Source organism: Ranitomeya variabilis, chromosome 4, assembly GCF_051348905.1.
Source record: "Ranitomeya variabilis isolate aRanVar5 chromosome 4, aRanVar5.hap1, whole genome shotgun sequence".
Lineage (NCBI taxonomy): Eukaryota > Metazoa > Chordata > Amphibia > Anura > Dendrobatidae > Ranitomeya > Ranitomeya variabilis.
The window spans coordinates 770,904,999-770,930,245 of record NC_135235.1 but is presented as its reverse complement, the minus strand read 5'-3'; the positions used below and the strand labels follow the sequence as shown (position 1 = coordinate 770,930,245).

Genomic DNA, 25,247 nt, shown 5'->3' with positions numbered 1-25,247 from the left:
CGTTCGCAAGACAGGTGTGGAGGAACCCCAGGAGGATCCGCAGAGTTTCTGAATAAGATTATTGCGTGCTTTCAGTTTCTGTGCCGTCTTTTCCAAGTGAGATTTGAAGGTTAGGCTTCTATCAAGGATTACGCCTAAATACTTGGGATTGAACTTGTGTTTGACAAGTTGATCTTCAAAACGTACTTTGAGTTCAGTCTTAGCACTTGCATTGTGTAAATGAAAGCAACGTACTTCCGTTTTTGATGGATTGGGCTTTAGCCTCCATTGTCGAAAATACGTTCCCATTACACTAAGATCTTCTGTTAGGACCTCCACTACTTCCTCCATTGTTTTGCTCATTGTAGCAAGTGCCCAGTCATCGGCGTATCCAAATTTCTGTGATTTTGTGTCAGGAATTTCAGCTAGGTACAAAGCAAACAGGAGAGGTGCCAGCACTGATCCCTGGGCCAAACCATTGTTTAAGGTTTTCTTACAACTGGTGGAATCACCCATGATAAGTTGAAAGGTTCGATTTGCAATTCACTCTGGATCTAATTCCCTGAGGCCACTGATCACGTGACTCCTGACTCCTCCCCCCTGTGACCTCATCACAGGTCCTGTGCGCACAGAGCAGCCATATCTGTGGAGTGCGGCTCTGCAGGTGGAGGTATGTGGAGATTCCCCAGTACTGAGCGCAGCCGGGGACATTAACCCCTTCTGCACGGAGGAGACTCTTTATAAGAACCATAACGTTGTTGTTCTGTTTCCTGTAATAGATACATACGAGCCAACTATGGAGGACAGGAAGTGAGGAGCGGAGTGTTCTCCTAGTACAGGGCCCCTTTCTTGGCCCCACACAGTGTAATGTTCCCATAGTACCGCCACACCCCCACACACAGTATAATGTTCTCATAGTACCGCCATACCCCCACACACAGTATAATGTTCCCATAGTACCGCCACACCCCCACACACAGTATAATGTTCTCATAGTACCGCCATACCCCCACACAGTATAATGTTCTCATAGTACCGCCATACCCCCACACAGTATAATGTTCCTACAGTACCGCCATACCCCCACACACAGTGTAATGTTCTCATAGTACCGCCATACCCCCACACACAGTATAATGTTCTCATAGTACCACCATACTCCCACACACAGTATAATGTTCTCATAGTACCGCCATACCCCCACACACAGTATAATGTTCTCATAGTACCGCCATACCCCCACACAGTATAATGTTCTCATAGTACCGCCATACCCCCACACAGTATAATGTTCCTACAGTACCGCCATACCCCCACACACAGTGTAATGTTCTCATAGTACCACCATACTCCCACACACAGTATAATGTTCTCATAGTACCGCCATACCCCCACACACAGTATAATGTTCTCATAGTACCGCCATACCCCCCCACAGTATAATGTTCTCATAGTACCGCCATACCCGCACACACACAGTATAATTTTCCTACAGTACTTCCATCCCACCACACACAGTATAATCTTCTCATAGTACCGCCATACCCCCACACACACGGTATAATGTTCTCACTGTACCATCATCCCACCACACACAGTATAATGTTCTCATAGTACTGCCATACCCCCACACACAGTATAATGTTCTCACTGTACCGCTATACCCCCACACACAGTATAAAGTTCCCACAATAGTGGCTTCCCACAGACACAGGATAATGTTACCACAGTACTGGCATCTCTCGTAAAAAAGGTATTTTCACACTACCGCCATACCCCCACACTGTACAATGTTCTCATAGTACCGCCATACCCTGACACACAGTATAATGTTCTCATAGTACCGCCATACCCACCACACAGTATAATGTTCTCATAGTACCGCCATACCCCCAAACACAGTATAATGTTCTCATAGTACCGCCATACCCCCACACAGTATAATGTTTTCATAGTACCGCCATACCCCCACACAGTATAATGTTCTCATAGTACCACCATACCCCCACACACAGTATAATGTTCCTACAGTACCGCCATACCCCCACACAGTATAATGTTCTCACAGTACCGCCATACCCCCACACACAGTATAATGTTCTCATAGTACCGCCATATCCCCACACACAGTATAATGTTCCTACAGTACCGCCATACCCCCCAAACAGTATAATGTTCTCATAGTACCGCCATACCCCCACACACAGTATAATGTTCTCATAGTACCGCCATACCGCCACACACAGTATAATGTTCTCATAGTACCACCATACCCCCACACACAGTATAATGTTCTCATAGTACCGCCATACCCCCACACACAGTATAATGTTCTCATAGTACCGCCATACCCCCACACAGTATAATGTTCTCATAGTACCGCTATACCCCCACACACAGTATAATGTTCTCATAGTACCGCCATACCCCCGCACAGTATAATGTTCTCATAGTACCGCCATACCCCCACACAGTATAATGTTCTCATAGTACCGCCATACCCCCACACACAGTATAATGTTCTCATAGTACCGCCATACCTCCACACAGTATAATGTTCTCATAGTACCGCTATACCCCCACACACAGTATAATGTTCTCATAGTACCGCCATACCCCCACACAGTATAATGTTCTCATAGTACCGCCATGCCCCAACACACAGTATAATGTTCTCATAGTACCGCCATACCACCACACAGTATAATGTTCTCATAGTACCGCCATACCTCCACACACAGTATAATGTTCCTACAGTACCGCCATACCCCCACACACAGTATAATGTTCTCATAGTACCACCATATCCCCACACAGTATAATGTTCTCATAGTACCGCCATACCCCCACACACAGTATAATGTTCCTACAGTACCATCATCCCACCACACACAGTATTTTGTTCCCACAATAGTGGCTTCTCACAGACACAGTATAATGTCCCCACAGTACTGCCATCCCCCCACTTTCTAATGTTCCCACAGTACTGCCCCCTACATGCACAATATGGTACCATCCACCTCACTGACTACCTCCGACCACAGACAATAAATACTCACTTAGCCTCATTCTTGGTGCAAATACTAATGAACCCAGGATCCATGAGATATTTACCATACGATAGTTGGATAGGCAGGAGTGTATCATCCATAAAGGTAGCCCACTCGGTTGCTATGATGCCTATGAATTGACAGGGCTCAGTGGGGTGTAGTATTGGTCACCCTCTCCTTCCCATCATCACAATTTCAGCGATATCCACATTCCCATGACGGTGATACCGCTGAATAGATTAGTGAATCAGGGAGTCAAAAGCTCCCGTGCCCATATACTCATCACACATATCCTCCATCCCATAGCCCTGTGCCAATATACCCATCACACATCCTCCATCCCATAGCCCAGTGCCCATATACCCATCACACATCCTCCATCCCATAGTCCAGTGCCCATATACCCATCACACATCCTCCTTCCCATAGTCCAGTGCCCATATACCCATCACACATCCTCCATCCCATAGTCCAGTGCCCATATACCCATCACACATTTTCCATCCCATAGTCCAGTGCCCATATACCCATCACACATCCTCCATCCCATAGTCCAGTGCCCATATACCCATCACACATCCTCCATCCCATAGTCTAGTGGTCATAGACCCATCACACATCCTCCATCCCATAGTCCAGTGCCCATATACCCATCACACATCCTCCATCCTATAGTCCAGTGCCCATATACCCATCACACATCCTCCATCCCATAGTCCAGTGCCCATATACCCATCACACATCCTCCATCCCATAGTCCAGTGCCCATATACACATAACACATCCTCCATCCCATAGTCCAGTGCACATATACCTGTGAGGAAAATTTATATAATAAGTTTATTTTCTCTGCCAGCACACATAGGGTGGGCGTTGACCCCCCTTCACTCTGTGTTTAGCTTGTCTTGTCAATGAGTGTAGAAGAGTTTTTATTGCTTCTTGCTAGCATGCGGGGGGAGGGGCTAAAAAACCCCTCCTCTCTCTGGTTCTCTTTGCTTCATTGTGAGTTTCTGAATGTATGGTAGAAGGGGGTTTTATGACCCGGGCCATAAATTCCAGGCTCGGGGAAAGTTACTCGCCCCCTCCCACCTCTTCTAGCTGGAACTGGAAAAAATGGCTCCAAAAACCCTGGAAGTCCTTTGTTCCATTATTGTAAGATATTGGGCCAATGACTGGGGCTAAGAGAATCTTAAAAAGAGATTGCTAAAGTCCATCGGAGCTTCTATCCATCACTCTAAACATGAGCTTCTAACTCCATCAGGTAAAGAGTTTGGATTTCTCTGTAATTATGCATCACAAAAAGGACATATTTGATCTCATTAGAATGCTAACATTAATACGAGATGAATGCTGGGTTTGTTATGACTATGGCATGTTCTGGAGCAGAGATATAGGCATTAGAAAAACTTGCGTGACATTTACTAGGACTGAAGAAAAAGGAGGGCGATCTTAACTGAACCCTTTTGGTGATGTCACAGGCTGCAGCTATAAGTTTTTTGGCCAGACTCCAGCAGAGGTCTGTCTATCTGCTGGAGCCCTATGTAGTCTGACTTGAAGAGCTGTTCCTACCCAGAGTCCTAATGCACTGGGACAGATGGAAACTCCACTAGCCTGGTTGCCTGCAATGCTTTGAACACATGTAAGTGTTGATTTCTCATGTAATCCTTGTTTTTTTTATAATTACCTTGTACATATTTGCAATTGTCTCTTTTGTAACATCCTTGTAATATTTTTCTATAAACACTGCCTAAACTTTATGGGGTATAATATTTAATACTAGTTCGTTTTTCCTGCTCTAAAACGTACCCTGTCTCCTGAAGGGAATTATGCTACTGTGTTGGGTTAGCTTCGGACCCGTTTAATCAAAGCTGGTGGCAGCATACCATGCAGGCCTTTGGGTGTTGTTGTAGCGACTGCGGCGTTGATAATTATTGTTCCTGCCTGAGTGGGAGTAGTTCATTGCGTCGCTGCAGCGTGCCCAATAGCCAGTACATAGCAGGCAGCCTTTCTGGCGACTAATTACCCAAGGTGCAGTACCTAATCTGACCAGAGAGTAAGGGGGCGCCAGAGAGCTGCAAGTGTTAAGTGGAACTATAAGCGGGATATACATAAATCCCTGCAGTTTGTGGTATATTGAAGAGCAGTGGGATACCTAGAATAAGCCCCTGCTGTAAACTAAGAGGTCAATAGCCTTGTGTGTGTTTTTTCATCACATTGTGGAGTGGAGGGATAACTAAGATAAGCCCCCCTGCACATGTGATAGCCGTCTGTTGGCCTAAATTCACCCGAATCAGTGACATAGGGGTGACGGTCACGGTGTGAATCGTGACATATTGGTGGCAGCGGTCAGGAGTTCCTGACAATTTGGTGGCAGCGGTGGGATCTTAGAGCATTAGTGATTTGGTTTGAGCAATCATTCCTCTCACTAAAAACTTGCAGAAAGTTCTTGCGAGGACTCTGCGCAAATAAGTTTGGAGAACGAACTCAGTGTTTATTAGTTGTGAGACAATTGTGTACTGGTAATTATCCCCTCCCTTTCTCTTCGTTTTTCTGTCCTATCTTTTATTTGGCAACCATGGTTGTGCTGGGAGAAACCTTTTATGAGCAGCAGACCAGAGACACCCTTATTGCCTTATGCCAGTCACAGCACATTGACTTTGCAGGCAAAAACAAAGCCCAACTGGTCGCAGTTCTGGTGCAATGGGAAGCCGCTCTAGACCACTCACAGAGCCCAGAGACCACAGAAGCCAGCACCAGCGAACGTCGTGCTGCAGCAGAGGTCCAACCACTGAATGCTGGCCCTATCAGCAATCAGGGCGAATTGGACCCCCACCTGCAGGCGGCCTTGAAAGAATTCCCCACTGACGACCATGAGGGATGTCGGCAGCTGATTCAGCAATACCGGCAGGAGGCCGAGGCCCGAGCCGAGCGAGAGGCCCAAGCGGAGCGGGAGTACCAGCTGCAGATGGCCCGACTGCAAGTGCAGGGGTTGTCCCAGTCCAGCTGTGAGCCCAGCAGCACTCAGACACCGAAGCCCCGGCCCGATCACTTCCCTGTTATGGAAAAGGACGGGGACTTGGACACTTTTCTGCGGGCGTTTGAGAAAGCCTGCAGACAGTACCAGCTGCCTGCACAAGAATGGGCCTGATACCTGACACCAGGGCTGAGAGGCAAAGCTCTGGAGGCGTTTGCTGCCCTCCCTCAAGAACAAGATGGTGACTATGAGGCCATCAAGCAGGCTCTGATAGCCAAGTACCAGCTTACACCCGAGGTGTACTGTAGAAAGTTCCGAACCCTCCAACGTGGCCCACACGACAGTTACAGTGATGTGGTGCATGGACTCAGGACCCACTTTAACCAGTGGACCCAAGGACTGTCAGTGACCACCTTTGCACAGCTGCGAGACCTGATGATCAAAGACCAGTTCTTCCATCTTTGCCCAGCTGAGGTGCGACAGTTCGTGATGGACAGAGAACCCAAAGACGTGACGAAAGCAGCGCAGATTGCCGATGCCTATGAGGCCAACCGTAGATCGGAAGTGCGGAAGCCAGTCACCACCAGCTGGAGAGGGGGTAAGCCTACAACCAATGCCAGTACCCCTGCCAGCCAACACACCAGAGGTCCTGTCCCCGTCGCCAACAGCATCAGACCTACCACCGAACACCGCAAGTGTTACTTCTGCAATCGGACTGGTCATATCAGTCCCCACTGTCCAGACAAGCAGAAGAACCCTTCATCCAAGGCCCCAGGGCCTAATGCAGCAGTTCTTTTGGTGGGTGGTGTGGCTGGGAGGGTGTGTGACAACGTACAGCATGTCACCGTGGGAGGCCATGTTGCTACAGGCCTCAAAGACACCGGGGCTGAACGAACCCTCATCCGACCCGAACTGGCGGCCCCTAAAGAAATCATTCCGGGGAAAACCCTAACTGTCACTGGGATTGGGGGCATAAGCTGTCCCTTACCAATGGCCCAGGTTTATATTGATTGGGGTGCCAGGAGCGGGTTGAAGGAAGTGGGGCTGTCTGATAATTTGCCCACTGATGTTTTGTTGGGGACTGATTTGGGGAGGTTGTTTGCATACTACGTCCCTGACACCCCTCCCCAATCTACTAATGAGGGTAACGTTAACCCTGATGATGATGATGATGATGATGGGAAATCGCATGTGTTACCTGACCATGCTTTATCTTGTAATGATGCATCTGTTAACCGTTTTTTCCCTAGGATTGATGGTGAAAATGTTGTACCTGTGCCAGCTGAACCTGATAATAATTTTTCTGTACAAGTTGATGTGTCCATAGGTACAGGAGTGCTCAGCCACGTCGCTCTGCGGAGTGATACGGCTGAGGAACCCCTAGCAGGGGCAAGTGTCGGTGCTACAGAAAATGGGGAGATGCATGGGAACCGTGAGAAAGGTGATGCCATGAAATTGACCAGTGCCAACGATGAAGGTAACTGGCCCATAAGTTGCACTGCCCCTGAAGTGTTGGGGGTGGATGGGGAGGTAGAGCCCATCGCAGCGCCGGCTGATGGGTCTGTAGAAAACCCCGGGGAGACAGCTTACGTAGCTGCTGTCACCTGCAGTCAGAGTGCCCGGAACGCAGATAACTGTCTGCCTCCCGGACCCTCCTCAGTCATCAGTGTGACTGAACCAGAGGTGGACCCAGAGCAGGTCCAAGAGGGTTCCCGTGGGGAAGGGACCCTGACGTCACTTCTGGCTTCCCCTAGCCAGGAGTTTCAGGCTGCTCTGCACACAGATGCGAGCCTAGAGAGTTTGAGACAACTCGCCGAGACGCTCATCTCCGAGACTGATAAGGAGAGGGTGTTTTGGGAACGAGGAAGGTTGTACCGGGAGACAGTACCCAGAGAATCACAAAAGGAGTGGTTGAGGGAAAGACAGCTGGTCGTCCCGCAGCAATACCGGGGTGAGGTGTTACGGATTGCCCATGAGATCCCGCTAGCTGGACACTTGGGGATCAGCAAAACTAAGGCCCGGCTGTCTCAACACTTCTATTGGCCTAAGATGGGGACAGATGTGTCAAACTACTGCCGCTCCTGTGTCACCTGTCAAAGAGTGGGGAAGTCGGGGCCTCCTCTTAAGGCTCCCCTGATCCCTTTGCCAGTGATAGAGGAGCCTTTCCAGAGGATCGCGGTGGACATTGTGGGCCCGCTGGCTGTCCCCAGCAGCTCTGGAAAGCAATACATCCTTACTGTGGTAGACTACGCTACCCGGTACCCAGAGGCAGTAGCTCTGTCGTCAACTAGGGCAGATAAGGTGGCGGATGCACTGTTGGCTATCTTTTCACGTGTAGGATTTCCCAAGGAGATGCTCACTGATCAAGGGACCCAATTCATGTCTCGCCTAATGGAGGCTCTCTGTAAGAGAATGCAGGTGAAGCACCTGGTATCGAGTGCGTATCACCCACAGACCAATGGCTTGTGTGAACGCTTCAATGGTACCCTCAAACAGATGCTGCGCATGCTGGTTGAGACCCAAGGGCGCAACTGGGAGCTGTACCTCCCACACCTGCTATTCGCTTACCGAGAGGTTCCGCAGGCCTCAACGGGGTTCTCCCCCTTCGAGCTCCTGTACGGCAGGCGAGTCCAGGGACCCCTTGGGTTGGTAAGAGAATCCTGGGAAGAGGAGCCGAACCCTTCTGAAGTGTCCATAGTGGAGTATGTCATGCGCTTTCGTGACAAGATGCAGACCTTGACGCAGTTGGTGCATGACAACATGACGCAGGCTCAGGCTGACCAGAAGCACTGGTATGACCAGAATGCCCGGGAGCGGACCTACCACGTGGGTCAGAAGGTGTGGGTGCTGGTCCCCGTACCAACGGATAAGCTTCAGGCAGCCTGGGAGGGCCCGTACGTCGTCCACCAACAGCTCAACCCGGTCACCTACGTGGTCACGCTTGACCACGTGCGGGGTAGGCAAAAGGCCTTTCACGTCAATATAATGAAGGCTCATCACGAACGTGAACCTTTCGTCCTACCGGTCTGCAGCGTACCCGAAGACGGGGAGGAAGACAACCTCCTGGACATGCTGGCCCAAGCCAAGGCCAGTGGGTCCATCGAGGACGTGGAGGTAAGCGCCTTGTTAACTGAACCACAGCGGTTGCAGTTGCAAACCACACTGGAACCTGTTGTGAATTCCGCTCTTGGGCTCCCTCCGGTGGTTGTAAGTAGCACTTTTGTGAATTCTGCTCTTGAGCTCCCTCCTGTGGTTTTGAGTGGTATAGCTGCTTCTTGGATTTAGCATCAGCAGCTGCTCCCACTGATCGTCTTTCTGCTCGGCTATTTTAGTCTGGCCTTATTCCTCAATCAATGCCAGTTGTCAATTGTTCCTGCTTGGAGCCACTGCTCTTTTGGATTTCCCTGACACTCTGTCCAGTTCAGCAAAGATAAGTCCTTTTGTCCTTTTGCAGTCCACTTGTTGTGGACTTTATTGTTCAGCACATTCTATGTTTATTCGGACTCCCATGACAGCACTACGAGAGAGGGGATCCGCCCTTAAGGAACAGGAAACCTACAGATACAAAAAGGGCGGCACCTCTCCCATGCATCAGTTGGTTTCCTGTTCCTGAGGGGACTGGATCCTACAGAAGATCTCTTTATGAGGATTTCCAGGCCGGCCGGACCGATTCTGGTAGCGAGGGGGTCTCCTACCTCGGCCGGTGCGGAGTACCTGTAGTAGTCACGGTGGCCCTGGCAGGGCGGCACGGCGGTGGCTATTCAGCGTGGAGCGGTCGCCAGGGGGTGTCCTGTCTCCGGAGCTGGCGCGTGGTGAGTATGACGGTTCCCCTCCCTGTAATACTGTGGGTGCCTCTGTGGGACCGGCGGCCACTTGGTCATCCCCTTCCACGTTCTTTAAGCACTATCGGTTGGATTTGGGGTCCTCCTCTGATCTCACCTTTGGGTTAAGGGTGCTGCAGGCTATAGTCCCTCCCTAAGGTAGCTTACATCTCTGTAAATCTCTCGTAGTGCTGTCATGGGAGTCCGAATAAAGCATTAAGCTACTTACGGGTAGCGGCATTTTTCGGAGGACCATGACAGCACCCTTAGTTCCCTCCCTATTTCACGTGGGGGTTGCACTTCCTAATTTGTATATAGTATGTAGATTTCACGTATGGTGTCTAGCTTCAATTTAATAAATAATTTTTCATTTTCAAAATGTATATAATGTATGTTTGTATGCCACTAACCGCGGTAGTCCTCTCAAGGCTCTGAAATACAACTGATGCATGGGAGAGGTGCCGCCCTTTTTGTATCTGTAGGTTTCCTGTTCCTTAAGGGCGGATCCCCTCTCTCGTAGTGCTGTCATGGTCCTCCGAAAAATGCCGCTACCCGTAAGTAGCCTAATGCTTTTGCTCATTTGTCCAGCTTATCAGTATGGATCTTTTCAGCTAAGCTGGAAGCTCTGGGCTGCAGTTTTTGCCCTCCACACCTTTAGTCAGGTGTGGAGATTTTTGCATATCTCTGCGGTGGACTTTTTCTAGTTTTTATTACTGACCGCACAGTGTTTCTTTCCTTACTTTCTATCTAGCTAGAATTGGCCTCCTTTGCTAAATCTTGTTTCATACTACGTATGTCATTTCCTTCTCCTCTCACAGTCAATATTTGTGGGGGGCTGTCCTATCCTTTGGGGGTTTTCTCTGAGGCAAATAGCTTACCTGTTTCTACCTTTAGGGGTAGCTAGTTCTCCGGCTGTGAGGAGGTGTCCAGGGAGTGACAGGAACATCCCACGGCTACTGCTAGTGTTGTGTTCAGATCAGGAACTGCGGTCTGTATAGTTACCACCTGCCCAGAGCTAGTCGCATGTCGCTCCTAAATTACCAGTCCATAACAGTACAACTGGCCAAAAATGAGTTGAATGCATCTCAAAAGAAGGAAAAGAAAAAGAGTTCTGAGCCATTTTTTTTTCTTTAGTCTGTTTTGTCTTTTTCCTTCCTCTTAATCTCTGGGTGGATTTGGATGCGGACATGGATGTTCAGGGTTTGTTTTCTCGTGTGGATCAGCTTGCTGCAAGAGTTCAGAGTATCCAAGATTATGTTGTTCAGACTCCAGCCTTAGAGCCTAGAATTCCTACTCCAGATTTGTTTTACGGGGATAGGTCTAAGTTTTTGAACTTTAAAAATAACTGCAAATTGTTTTTTTTGCTCTGAAACCCCGTTCCTCTGGTGACCCCACTCAGCAAGTTAAAATAGTTATTTCTCTGCTGCGTGGTGACCCTCAGGACTGGGCATTCTCCCTTGAGTCAGGGGATCTGGCATTGCTTAATGTAGATGCATTTTTTCAATCGCTCGGATTATTGTATGACGAACCTAACTCTGTGGATCATGCAGAAAAAACCTTGTTGGCTCTGTGCCAGGGTCAGGAAGCAGCAGAATTATACTGCCAGAAATTTAGAAAATGGTCTGTGCTCACTAAATGGAATGAGGACGCTCTGGCAGCAATTTTCAGAAAGGGTCTTTCTGAAGCCCTTAAAGATGTTATGGTGGGGTTCCCCACGCCTGTTGGTCTGAGCGAATCTATGTCTCTAGCCATTCAGATCGATCGGCGCCTGCGCGAGCGCAAAGTGGTGCACCATATGGCAGCATCCTCTGAACAGAGTCCTGAGCCTATGCAATGTGATAGGATTCTGACTAGAGCGGAACAGAGGGGATACAGACGTCAGAATGGGCTGTGTTTTTACTGTGGTGATTCTGCTCATACTATCTCTGATTGCCCTAAGCGTATTAAGAGGGTCGCTAGATCTGTTACCATTAGTACTGTACAGCCTAAGTTTCTCCTGTCTGTGACCCTGATTTGCTCATTGTCATCTTTCTCTGTCATGGCATTTGTGGATTCAGGCGCTGCCCTGAACTTAATGGACTTAGAATTTGCCAGGCGCTGTGGTTTTTCTTTGCAGCCTTTGCAGAGCCCTATTCCTTTGAGGGGTATTGATGCTACACCGTTGGCCAAGAATAAACCTCAGTATTGGACTCAGCTGACTATGTGCATGGCTCCAGCACATCAGGAAGATTGTCGTTTTCTGGTGTTGCATAATTTACATGATGTTGTTGTACTGGGTTTTCCATGGTTACAAGTACACAATCCAGTGTTGGATTGGAAATCGATGTCTGTGACTAGTTGGGGTTGTCAAGGGGTACATAGTGACCTTCCTTTAATGTCAATTTTCTCTTCCCCCTCTTCTGATGTTCCTGAATTTTTGTCAGATTTCCAAGATGAGCCCAAGTCCAGTTCCCTTCCTCCACATAGGGACTGTGATTGTGCTATTGACTTGATTCCAGGCTCTAAGTTCCCTAAGGGCCGACTTTTCAACCTGTCTGTGCCAGAACATACCGCTATACGGAGCTATGTTAAGGAGTCCTTGGAGAAGGGGCATATTCGGCCGTCTTCATCACCATTGGGAGCGGGATTCTTTTTTGTTGCCAAGAAGGATGGCTCCTTGAGACCCTGTATTGATTATCGCCTTCTTAATAAGATCACGGTCAAATTCCAATACACTTTACCTTTGCTCTCTGATTTGTTTGCTCGGATTAAGGGGGCTAGTTGGTTTACCAAGATTGACCTTCGAGGGGCATATAATCTTGTTCGTATTAAACAGGGTGACGAATGGAAAACTGCATTTAATACGCCCGAAGGCCCTTTTGAATACCTGGTGATGCCTTTCGGTCTTTCTAATGCTCCTTCTGTATTTCAGTCCTTCATGCATGACATTTTCCGCAATTATCTTGATAAATTCTTGATTGTGTATTTGGATGATATTTTGATTTTTTCCAATGATTGAGAGTCTCATGTGAAGCAGGTCAGGATGGTATTCCAGATCCTTCGTGATAATGCTCTGTTTGTGAAGGGGTCTAAGTGCCTATTTGGAGTTCAGAAGGTCTCTTTTTTGGGGTTTATTTTTTCTCCTTCGTCTATAGAAATGGATCCTGTTAAGGTCCAAGCCATTCATGACTGGATGCAACCCACATCTGTGAAGAGCCTTCAGAAATTTTTGGGCTTTGCTAATTTTTATCGCCGTTTCATTGCCAACTTCTCTAGTGTGGTTAAGCCCCTGACCAATTTGACGAAGAAAGGCGCTGATGTGAAAAATTGGTCCTCTGAGGCTGTTGAGGCCTTTCAGGAGCTTAAGCGCCGATTTACTTCTGCCCCTGTCTTGCGTCAGCCGGATGTGTCTCTTCCTTTTCAGGTTGAGGTTGACGCTTCTGAGATTGGGGCAGGGGCCGTTTTGTCACAGAGGAATTCTGATGGTTCCTTGATGAAACCATGTGCCTTCTTTTCCCGAAAGTTTTCGCCTGCGGAACGCAATTATGATGTCGGCAATCGGGAGTTGTTGGCTATGAAGTGGGCATTTGAGGAGTGGCGACATTGGCTTGAGGGGGCCAAGCACCGTATTGTGGTCTTGGCCGATCATAAGAATCTGATTTACCTCGAGTCGGCCAAGCGGCTGAACCCTAGACAGGCTCGATGGTCCCTGTTTTTCTCCCGTTTCGATTTTGTGGTTTCATATCTTCCAGGATCTAAGAATGTTAAAGCGGATGCCCTCTCTAGGAGTTTTTTGCCTGATTCTCCTGGAGTTCTTGAGCCGGTTGGCATTCTTAGGGAAGGGGTGATTCTTTCTGCCATCTCCCCTGATTTACGGCGGGTGCTTCAGGAATTTCAGGCTGATAAACCTGACCGCTGTCCTGTGGGGAAGCTGTTTGTTCCTGATAGATGGACAAGTAAGGTAATTTCTGAGGTCCATTGTTCGGTGTTGGCCGGTCATCCTGGGATTTTTGGTACCAGAGATTTGGTGGCTAGGTCCTTTTGGTGGCCTTCCTTGTCGCGGGATGTGCGTTCTTTTGTGCAGTCCTGTGGGACTTGTGCCCGGGCTAAGCCTTGCTGTTCCCGCGCTAGTGGGTTGCTTTTGCCTTTGCCTGTCCCTGAGAGGCCCTGGACGCATATTTCCATGGATTTTATTTCGGATCTTCCTGTGTCCCAGAGGATGTCTGTTATCTGGGTGGTTTGTGACCGGTTCTCTAAAATGGTCCATTTGGTACCTTTGCCTAAATTGCCTTCCTCCTCTGATTTGGTTCCATTGTTTTTTCAGCATGTGGTTCGTTTGCATGGCATTCCGGAAAATATTGTGTCTGACAGAGGTTCCCAGTTTGTTTCCAGGTTTTGGCGGGCCTTTTGTGCTAGGATGGGCATTAATTTGTCTTTTTCTTCGGCGTTCCATCCTCAGACAAATGGCCAAACTGAGCGAACTAATCAAACCTTGGAAACCTATTTGAGATGCTTTGTGTCTGCTGATCAGGATGATTGGGTGGCTTTCTTGCCGTTGGCCGAGTTTGCCCTTAATAATCGGGCCAGTTCGGCTACTTTGGTTTCGCCTTTTTTTTTGTAATTTTGGTTTCCATCCTCGTTTTTCTTCAGGGCAGGTTGAGCCTTCTGATTGTCCTGGTGTAGATTCCGTGATGGACAGGTTACAGCAGATTTGGACTCATGTGGTAGACAATTTGACGTTGTCTCAGGAAAAGGCTCAGCGTTTTGCTAACCGCCGTCGGTGTGTTGGTCCTCGGCTTCGGGTGGGGGATTTAGTTTGGTTATCTTCTCGTCATGTTCCTATGAAGGTTTCTTCCCCTAAGTTCAAGCCTCGGTTTATTGGTCCTTACAAGATCTCTGAGATTATCAATCCAGCGTCTTTTCGTTTGGCCCTTCCAGCCTCTTTTGCCATCCACAATGTTTTCCATAGATCTTTGTTGCGGAGATATGTGGTACCCGTTGTTCCCTCTGTTGATCCTCCTGCCCCGGTGTTGGTTGAGGGGGAGTTGGAATATGTGGTTGAGAAAATTTTGGATTCTCGTTTTTCGAGGCAGAGGCTTCAGTATCTTGTTAAGTGGAAGGGTTATGGCCAGGAGGATAATTCTTGGGTGGTTGCCTCCGATGTCCATGCTGCCGATTTAGTTCGTGCTTTTCACTTGGCTCGTCCTGATCGGCCTGGGGGCTCTGGTGAGGGTTTGGTGACCCCTCCTCAAGGGGGTGGTAATGTTGTGAATTCCGCTCTTGGGCTCCCTCCGGTGGTTGTAAGTAGCACTTTTGTGAATTCTGCTCTTGAGCTCCCTCCTGTGGTTTAGAGTGGTATAGCTGCTTCTTGGATTTAGCATCAGCAGCTGCTCCCACTGATCGTCTTTCTGCTCGGCTATTTTAGTCTGGCCTTATTCCTCAATCAATGCCAGTTGTCAATTGTTCCTGCTTGGAGCCACTGCTCTTTTGGATTTCCCTGACACTCTGTCCAGTTCAGCAAAGATAAGTCCTTTTGTCCTTTTGCAGTCCACTTGTTGTGGACTTTATTGTTCAGCACATTCTATGTTTTGCTCATTTGTCCAGCTTATCAGTATGGATCTTTTCAGCTAAGCTGGAAGCTCTGGGCTGCAGTTTTTGCCCTCCACACCTTTAGTCAGGTGTGGAGATTTTTGCATATCTCTGCGGTGGACTTTTTCTAGTTTTTATTACTGACCGCACAGTGTTTCTTTCCTTTATCACACCCTTTGGACTGTACGAGTCCACGGTCATGCCGTTCGGCATGAAGAATGCCCCTGCCACTTTCCAGCGGATGGTCAACCTCCTGCTTCAGGGACTGGAGAAGTACGCAGTGGCATACTTGGATGACATTGCCATCTTCAGTCCCTCCTGGGAGGAACACCTGCAGCATCTCGAGGAGGTGCTCAGGCGAATTCACTGAGCAGGACTGACTATCAAGCCCGGAAAGTGCCAGATGGGCCTGAGGGAGGTTCACTACCTTGGGCACCGGGTAGGCGGAGGCACCATGAAGCCAGAGCATGGCAATGTTGATGGGTTGGCCCACCAGGGTGAACCTGCTGAGGTGTGCATGGAGGAGCACCATCAGGTCCTGCCTCCGGAGCGCACACCTGAAGGGGGAGGTGTGAGGAAAATGTATATAATAAGTTTTGTTTCTCTGCCAGCACACATAGGGTGGGCGTTGACCCCCCTTCACTCTGTGTTTAGCTTGTCTTGTCAATGAGTGTAGAAGAGTTTTTATTGCTTCTTGCAAGCATGCGGGGGGGGGGGGCTAAAAAAATCCTCCTCTCTCTGGTTCTCTTTGCTTCATTGTGAGTTTCTGAATGTATGGTAGAAGGGGGTTTTATGACCCGGGCCATAAATTCCAGGCTCGAGGAAAGTTACTCGCCCCCTCCCACCTCTTCTAGCTGGAACTGGAAAAAATGGCTCCAAAAACCCTGGAAGTCCTTTGTTCCATTATTGTAAGATATTGGGCCAATGACTGGGACTAAGAGAATCTTAAATAGAGATTGCTAAAGTCCATCGGAGCATCTATCCATCACGCTAAACATGAGCTTCTAACTCCATCAGGTAAAGAGTTTGGATTTCTCTGTAATTATGCATCACAAATAGGACATATTTGATCTCATTAGAATGCTAACGTTAATACGAGATGAATGCTGGGTTTGTTATGACTATGACATGTTCTGGAGCAGAGATATAGGCATTAGAAAAACTTGTGTGACATTTACTAGGACTGAAGAAAGAGGAGGGTGATCTTAACTCAACCCTTTTGGTGATGTCACAGGCTGCAGCTATAAGTTTTTTGGCCAGACTCCAGCAGAGGTCTGTCTGTCTGCTGGAGCCCTATGTAGTCTGATTTGAAGAGCTGTTCCTACCCAGAGTCCTAATGCACTGGGACAGATGGAAACTCCACTAGCCTGGTTGCCTGCAATGCTTTGAACACATGTAAGTGTTGATTTCTCATGTAATCCTTGTTTTTTTTATAATTACCTTGTACATATTTGCAATTGTCTCTTTTGTAACATCCTTGTAATATTTTTCTATAAAAACTGCCTAAACTTTATGGGGTATAATATTTAACACTAGTTCGTTTTTCCTGCCCTAAAACGTACCCTGTCTCCTGAAGGAAATTACGCTACTGTGTTGGGTTAGCTTCGGACCCGTTTAATCGAAGCTGGTGGCAACATACCATGCAGGCCTTTGGGTGTTGTTGTAGCGACTGCGGCATTGATAATTATTGTTCCTGCCTGAGTGGGAGTAGTTCATCGCGTCGCTGCAGCGTGCCCAATAGCCAGTACATAGCAGGCAGCCTTACTGGCGACTAATTACCCAAGGTGCAGTACCTAATCTGACCTGAGAGTAAGGGGGGCGCCAGAGAGCTGCAAGTGTTAAGTGGAACTATAAGCGGGATATACATAAATCCCTGCAGTTTGTGGTATATTGAAGAGCAGTGGGATACCTAGAATAAGCCCCTGCTGTAAACTAAGAGGTCAATAGCCTTGTGTGTGTTTTTTCATCACATTGTGGAGTGGAGGGATAACTAAGATAAGCCCCCTGCACATGTGATAGCCGTCTGTTGGCCTAAAGTCACCTGAATCAGTGACATAGGGGTGACGGTCACGGTGTGAATCGTGACATATTGGTGGCAGCGGTCAGGAGTTCCTGACAATACCCATCACACATCCTCCATCCCATAGTCATGTGCCCATATACCCATTATACATATGCTCCATCCCATAGTCCAGTGCCCATATACCCATCATACATATCCTCCATCCCATAGTCCAGTGCCCATATACCCATCACACATCCTCCATCCCATAGCCCAGTGCCCATATACCCATAACACATCCATCGCATAGTTCAGTGCCCATATACCCATCACACATCCTCCATCCCATAGTCCAGTGCCCATATACCCATCACACATCATGCATCCCATAGTCCTGTGCCCATATACCCATCATACATATCCTCCATCCCATAGTCCAGTGCCCATATACCCATCACACATCCTCCATCCCATAGTCCTGAGCCCATATGCCATCACACATCCTCCATCCCATAGACCAGTGCCCATATACCCATCACACATCCTCCATCCCATAGTCCGGTGCCCATATACCCATCACACATATCCTCCATCCCATAGTCCCGTGCCCATATACCCATAACACATCCTCCATCCCATAGTCCCGTGCTCATATACCCATCACACATCCTCCATCCCATAGTCCCGTGCCCATATACCCATCATACATCCTCTATCCCATAGTCCCGTGCTCATATACCCATCATACATCCTCCATCCCATAGTCCATTGCCATATACCCATCACACATCCTCCATCCCATAGTCCAGTGCCCATATACCCATCATACATATCCTCCGTCCCATAGTCCAGTGCCCATATACCCATCATACACATTCTCTATCCCATAGTCCAGTGCCCATATACCCATCACACATATCCTCCAACCCATAGCCCCGTGCCCATATACCCATCACACATCCTCCATCCCATAGTCCCGTGCCCATGTACCCATCATACATCCTCCATCCCATAGTCCCGTGCCCATATACCCATCATACATCCTCCATCCCATAGTCCATTGCCATATACCCATCACACATCCTCCATCCCATAGTCCCGAGCCCATATGCCATCACAAATCCTCCATCCCATAGTCCAGTGCCCATATACCCATCACACATCCTCCATCCCATAGTCCCGTGCCCATATACCCATCACACATCCTCCATCCCATAGTCCTGTGCCCAGATACCCATCATACATTCTCCATGCCATAGTCCCATGCCCGTATACCCATCACACATCCTCCATCCCATAGTCCAGTGCCCATATACCATCACACATCCTCCATCCCATAGTCCTGTGCCCATATACCCATCATACATATCCTCCATTCCATAGCCCAGTGCCCATATACCCATCACACATCCTCCATCCCATAGTCCAGTGCCCATATTCCCATCATACACATTCTCTATCCCATAGTCCAGTGCCCATATACCCATCACACATCCTCCATCTCATAGTCCCGAGCCCATATGCCATCACACATCCTCCATCCCATAGTCCAGTGCCCATATACACATCACACATCCTCCATCCCATAGTCCCGAGCTTATATGCCATCACACATCCTCCAACCCATAGTCCAGTGCTCATAGACCCATCACACACCCTCCATCCCATAGCCCACTGCCCATATACCCATCACACATCCTCCATCGCATAGTTCAGTGCCCATAAACCCATCTCACATCCTCCATCCCATAGTCCCGAGCCCATATGCCATCACACATCTTCCATCCCATAGTCCAGTGCCCATATACCCATCACACATCCTCCAACCCATAGTCCCATGCCCAGATACCCATCATACATCCTCCATGCCATAGTCCCATGCCCGTATTCCCATCACACATCCTCCATCCTATAGTCCAGTGCCCATATACCATCACACATCATCCCATAGTCCTGTGCCCATATACCCATCATACACATCCTCCATCCCATAGTCCCGTGCCCATATACCCATCACACATCCTCCATCCCATAGTCCCGTGCCCATATACCCATCACACATCCTCCATCCCATAGTCCCGTGCCCATATACCCATCACACATCCTCCATCCCATAGTCCCGAGCTGGGTGGCGCTGAGCAGGGAGTTCCTGGAGATGTGCTGTTATGTAACCTGGCAGTGCGGCTCTGTGTGCGGCCGCTGATGATGCGATTTTCTACACCGGTAACAATAGAGCACGGCAGTAATAGAGGAGGGGGATTCATTTCCGTCATGTGCTCTCTGCTCCTTTCTGGGGGGCAGACAATGGCTGGAGCTTATGTTTCCAGGGATGCGAGATGTCTCCCACCCGGTCAGTGCCTGCTGAGGTGTTGTGGAGCGGGAAAACTGCTGCTCATAGCAACCAATCACAGCTCAGCTTCTTTTAAACAGCTCTGGTGAAATGAAAGATGCTTAGGGATTGGTTGCTATGTGGAATGGGCGTGGCTTGACACACACACACAAATACACACATACATACACATACACATACACACACACACACACATACATACATACACTCAGCTTTATATATATAGATTTTTTTTCTTTATGTTGGAGGGCCCAATTCCAGCTGTTGCTGTCGGACCTGTGATTTCTATCTCCTCCACTGTGTACAGGATAATAGAGTATAATAAAGTAGTTATGGACGAGACGTAACTAACATTGTGCAGTGACGCTGCTTTCCATATAGTAATAATAAAAAATAGTAATCTTTATTTATATAGCACCAACATATTCCGCAGCGCTTTACAGTTTAACAGTATCAAACACAACAGTCATAAGTAACAATGTTAACAATACAATAATTAAAGCACAATAAGCCGCCCCTGCTCGTGAGAGCTTACAATCTACAATGAGGTGGGGAGATACAAAGTACAGGTGTGTATTTACAATGATGTATTTACAATGATGGTCCAGCCATCTTTAGGGGGTGGGGCATAGATGGAGAAAGTGAATGGGCTACACACAAACATAAAATGACTTTGATTACTGAATGTGATGGGCCGCTCTGAACAAATGTGTTTTGAGCGAGCGCTTAAAGCTATGCAAGTTGTGGATGGTCCTAATTTCTTGGGGTAGAGCATTCCAGAGGATTGGCGCAGCACGGGAGAAGTCTTGGAGTCGGGAGTGGGAGGTACGGATTACTGCAGAGGTTAGTCAGAAGTCATTTGCAGAGCGCAGCGGTCGGCTAGGTCAATAGACAGAAATGAGGGAGGAGATGTAAGGGGGTGCTGCACTGTGGAGAGCTTTGTGGGTGAGAACAAGTACTTTGAATTGTATCTTGTAATGAATGGGCAGCCAGTGTAACGAGTGGTGAAGAGCGGACGCGTCCGAGTAACGATTAGCCAGATGGATGACCCTGGCTGCTGTATTAAGGATAGACTGGAGAGTGGAAAGTCGAGTGAGGGGGAGGCCAATTAATAGAGCATTACAGTAGTCCAGACGGGAGTGGATTAGGGCGACAGTGAGGGTTTTTGTTGTCTCCATGGTGAGAAAAGGGCGGATTCTAGAGATGTTCTTTAGGTGTAAGCGGCACGAGCGGGCAAGAGATTGTATGTCGGAGGTGAAGGAGAGATCGGAGTCAAACATAACACCCAGACAGCGTGCCTACTGCCAGGGTGTTATTCTGGTGCCACACACAGAGAGGGAAATGTCAGGTTTAAGGAGGTTACTAGACGGTGGGAGCAGAAGAAGTTCAGTTTTGGAGAGGTTGAGTTTCAGATATAGAGCGGACATGATGTTGGAGACTGCGGACAGACATTCAGTGTCGTTCTATAGTACAGCGGGGGTAAGGACAGGGGATGACGTGTATAGTTGTGTGTCATCAGCATAAAGATGGTACTGAAAGCCAAATCTGCTGATGGTCTGTCCAATTGGGGCCATGTAGAGGGAGAAGAGAAGGGGGCCAAGGACTGAGCCCTGAGGTACCCCAACAGTGAGAGGAAGAGGAGATGAAGTGGAGCCAGAGAACAAAACACTGAAGGAGCGTTCAGAAAGATAGGAGGAGAACCAGGAGAGAGCAGTGTCCTTAATGCCTGGTGACTGGAGCCTAGACAGTAGGAGACGATGGTCAACAGTGTCAAAAGATGCAGAAAAGTCGAGAAGAATGAGCAGAGAGTGGTCACCGTTACATTTTGCTGTCAGAAGGTCATTGGTCACCTTGATGAGTGCAGTTTCTGTTGAATGTAGGGGGCGGAACCCGGACTGTGAAGGGTCTAGGAGGGAATGAGTGGAGAGGTAACGGGTAAGGCGGGAGTAGACTAGTTGCTCCAAGAGTTTAGAGATGAAGGGGAGATTGGAGACCGGTCTGTAGTTATCTGAGTTGCTGAAACTATGATGATTTTCACTTTAACCCTTTGTTAAACCCCTCTGATCAGTGCGATCATCCAACATACAAGCCTCTGATGGCTCCGGTGATGCCCTGTACTACTGTAGTGCCGTGTATCATCACTGCTGTCAGTGTAATACTAACGGCCCCATACACATGAGATAAGAGTTGGCTGAACGGTCATTTGGCAGACGGCCATCTCTCCCGACTCCCCCATACACACAAATATTCCAGCTTTCCTGGGGTCTCTATGAGATAGTCGCCTCCAGACTCCTCTAGTGGAGGATTATCCTCTGAAATTCAGGATGTCAGATCCTTCTCTGCCCTGAGATCATCTGTCGGGAGGCCCCCAAATACATTATATAGTCGCCCAAACCCCCCGAAATCAGTGCTTTCATGGAACTTTAGTCTACCATGTATGGAGGCGGTAAAAGGTAACTTATTGGACGCTGCCTCTGGCCTAATAGACCTTCATACATTGCAGCCCAGACCCCATTATTAGGCATGTAAGTATCGTAATAACTAGGCCACCCCATACTTTCGAGTACTTGGGGGTGGGGGGCATTCAGCCAAACTCTGTCACACCTTCTAAAGGTACCTTCACACTGAGCAACTTTCCAACGAGAACGACAGCGATCCGTGACGTTGCAGCATCCTGGATAGCTATCTCGTTGTGTTTGACACGCAGCAGCGATCTGGATCCTGCTGTGATATCGCTGGTCGGAGATAGAAGTCCAGAACTTTATTTGGTCGTCAGATCGGCATGTATCGTTGTGTTTGACAGCAAAAGCAACGATGCCAGCAATGTTTTACAATGGTAACCAGGGTAAATATCGGGTTACTAAGCGCAGGGCCGCGCTTAGTAACCCGATATTTACCCTGGTTACCATTGTAAAAGTAAAAAAAAAAAAACAGTACATACTCACATTCCAATGTCTGTTATGTCCCCCGGCGTCCACACGCTGCTGCCGAGAGCTTCCCTGCACTGACTGTCAGCGCCAGCCGTAAAGTAGAGCACAGCGGTGACGTCACCGCTGTTACTGCCGCGCTGACACATTCAGTGCAGGGAAGCTCTCGGCAGCAGCGCGTGGACGCCGGGGGACGTGACAGACATTGGAATGTGAGTATGTAGTGTTTTTTTTTTTTACTTTTACAATAGTAACCAGGGTAAATATCGGGTTACTAAGCGCGGCCCTGCGCTTAGTAACCCGATATTTACCCTGGTTACCCGGGTGCTGCAGGGGGACTTCGGCATCATTGAAGACCGTTTCAACGATGCCAAAGTCTTTCCCCTGATCGTTGGTCGCTGGAGAGAGCTGTCTGTGTGACAGCTACCCAGCGACCACACAACAACTTACCAACGATCACGGCCAGGTTGTATCGCTGGTCGTGATCGTTGGTAAGTCGTTTAGTGTAACGGTACCCTTAGATGCCATGTTTGCTTTTCACAGCAGCAAGTGGTTAAACTGCCAGGGTTTTTGTTGAAGCCTCATCTGTGCCGTCCCTGCGGTGCACATCTATGTTCTGTGCACAAAAAGATTCATTTCTTTTTAATAAATGTTTAACATGTTAAAAATTATAAAATGTGTCTTCTGCTTTTTCAATGTTTTTTTCTTTTTACAAGAATTGTTGGAGCCAATTTTCTTTAGAAACATTTCAGTATCTGTTTTTTCTGGTGTTTCTCCTGTAATATAGGAAAGCCTAAGGCCAGAAATAATCCCCATAAATCAGGAGACTTTGGGATCAGATCATTTCTGTCCGCGTTGATTGTGGAAACAAAAAATCTTTTCTAAAAGCCTCAAACTTATGTGTGTGAATCAGAGCTGAGATCTAACGTGATAGAAGGTTACAGTGCGGGGAAGACGGGAAACCTTCATATAGACGGCCGGTGGTGATGGAGTCAGTGACCGACTCTGGCCAAATATGTCTCTAGAGCCGTAGTAGAAGATGAAGATGTCGTCCTCACCATGAAGTAGTTATTTCTCATGTCGCGTGTAATGAATATCTCCTGCAGTATTGCTAATGCCGATTCCAGGGTCGGTAAATGAGACGAGAATTAGCGTTATGGAAGATGAGTCTATGAGGAACGTATTCAGCTGCCCACTCCGAGGAAGAAACTGCTTGTTGTCTGTGGCCTAAATATATAGGATTTATTAGTAGATGTAAAGAAGGAAACTAAATACTGTAAAATAATAAATCTCCTCATATGTTTCCCTTATTATCTCCAGTAATTGTATTATTACACAGGATTCTTATGATGTTACATCGGCTCATCTTCTCATTCAGGTCTCTACAATATCGGATCCTCTCAGTGAAGATCTTCTACAAAAGAGAATTTTCCTGATTTACCCATCACAGATGGATATGGACAGAGACAAGATGGCGGAGAGGATATTACACCTCACCCTAGAGATCCTCCTCCGGCTTACTGGAGAGGTGAGAGATTCTGATGACGTCACATTACATCATTCTTATCTATGGGAATAACAGATGGACAGAACTGGAGAGGTGAGGACTCTGGAAATGTCTGTAGTGAGATTTATTAATGTGTCTCTCCATTACCAGGATTACACAGTGGTGAAGAAGACCTCTAGTGATCGCTGTCAGGACCCTGTGTCTGAAGGATGGGGAAGACCCCTGAGCCCAATCACGGGGCCTCCACCTCACCTCCTGATCCATGAGGACATCAATGACCAGAAAATCCTAGAACTCACCTACAAGATGATTGAGCTGCTGACTGGAGAGGTGACACTGCTGGGAATGCTGGGACATTATACAGTAACACTATGAAGGGATCGGGGGGATGACGGTATCATTGTATGTGTCAGGTTCCTATAAGGTGTCAGGATGTCGCTGTCTATTTCTCCATGGAGGAGTGGGAGTATTTAGAAGGACACAGAGATCTGCACAAGAACGTCATAATGGAGGTTCCCCAGCCCCTCACATCTCCAGGTAATAGACAGGACTAAATACACATGGCCTATAATTATCTGTATGTAAAGAATGAATTCACTCACTGTATGTGTTTCCTCCAGATCTATCCAGTAAGAGGACAACACCAGAGAGATGTCCCTGTCCTCTTCTTCCACAGGACTGCAAGCAAGAAGATCCCAGTGCTCCACAGGACCATCAGGTAGATGGAGAGAAGGTGTCAGGAGATCTCCCCTATGATGTGTAGACGCCGGTGAAGGTCTTGTGCTCAGTCTTGTTTTATCCACCAGTATTATATGTTTTATACTTGTGTAATGAGAACGGTGGAGATGGCAGGATTAGAGCTGATCATAGATGGGACTTCTCCATCTGTCGGTGACTTTTATAATATTTGTTTCAGGGTGAAGATCTGACCCATATTAATACTACAGAGACATATGTGAGGGGGGATGAGTGGTGTAAAGAGGAGATTCCCACATATGACTATCCAGGTGAGTAGTAACCACTAAATGCAGAGAAGTCACAGATTCTTCTCATCACCGGCTGTGGATGC

General features: G+C 47.9%; 1 protein-coding gene across 1 annotated transcript in view; it reads left to right on the top strand.

Annotated features, from left to right (window-relative positions):
* Window positions 1-595: 595 nt before the first annotated feature.
* The window catches only part of LOC143766942 (uncharacterized), a 46,433-nt gene continuing 21,781 nt past the window's right edge, over window positions 596-25,247 (top strand). Inside the window, exons 1-6 of the mRNA XM_077254958.1 lie at window positions 596-649; window positions 24,050-24,199; window positions 24,329-24,508; window positions 24,592-24,715; window positions 24,799-24,896; window positions 25,095-25,185. Coding sequence (XP_077111073.1) covers window positions 24,122-24,199; window positions 24,329-24,508; window positions 24,592-24,715; window positions 24,799-24,896; window positions 25,095-25,185 — 571 coding nt within the window. The 5' untranslated portion in view covers window positions 596-649; window positions 24,050-24,121. The remainder of the gene's footprint in view (window positions 650-24,049; window positions 24,200-24,328; window positions 24,509-24,591; window positions 24,716-24,798; window positions 24,897-25,094; window positions 25,186-25,247) is intronic.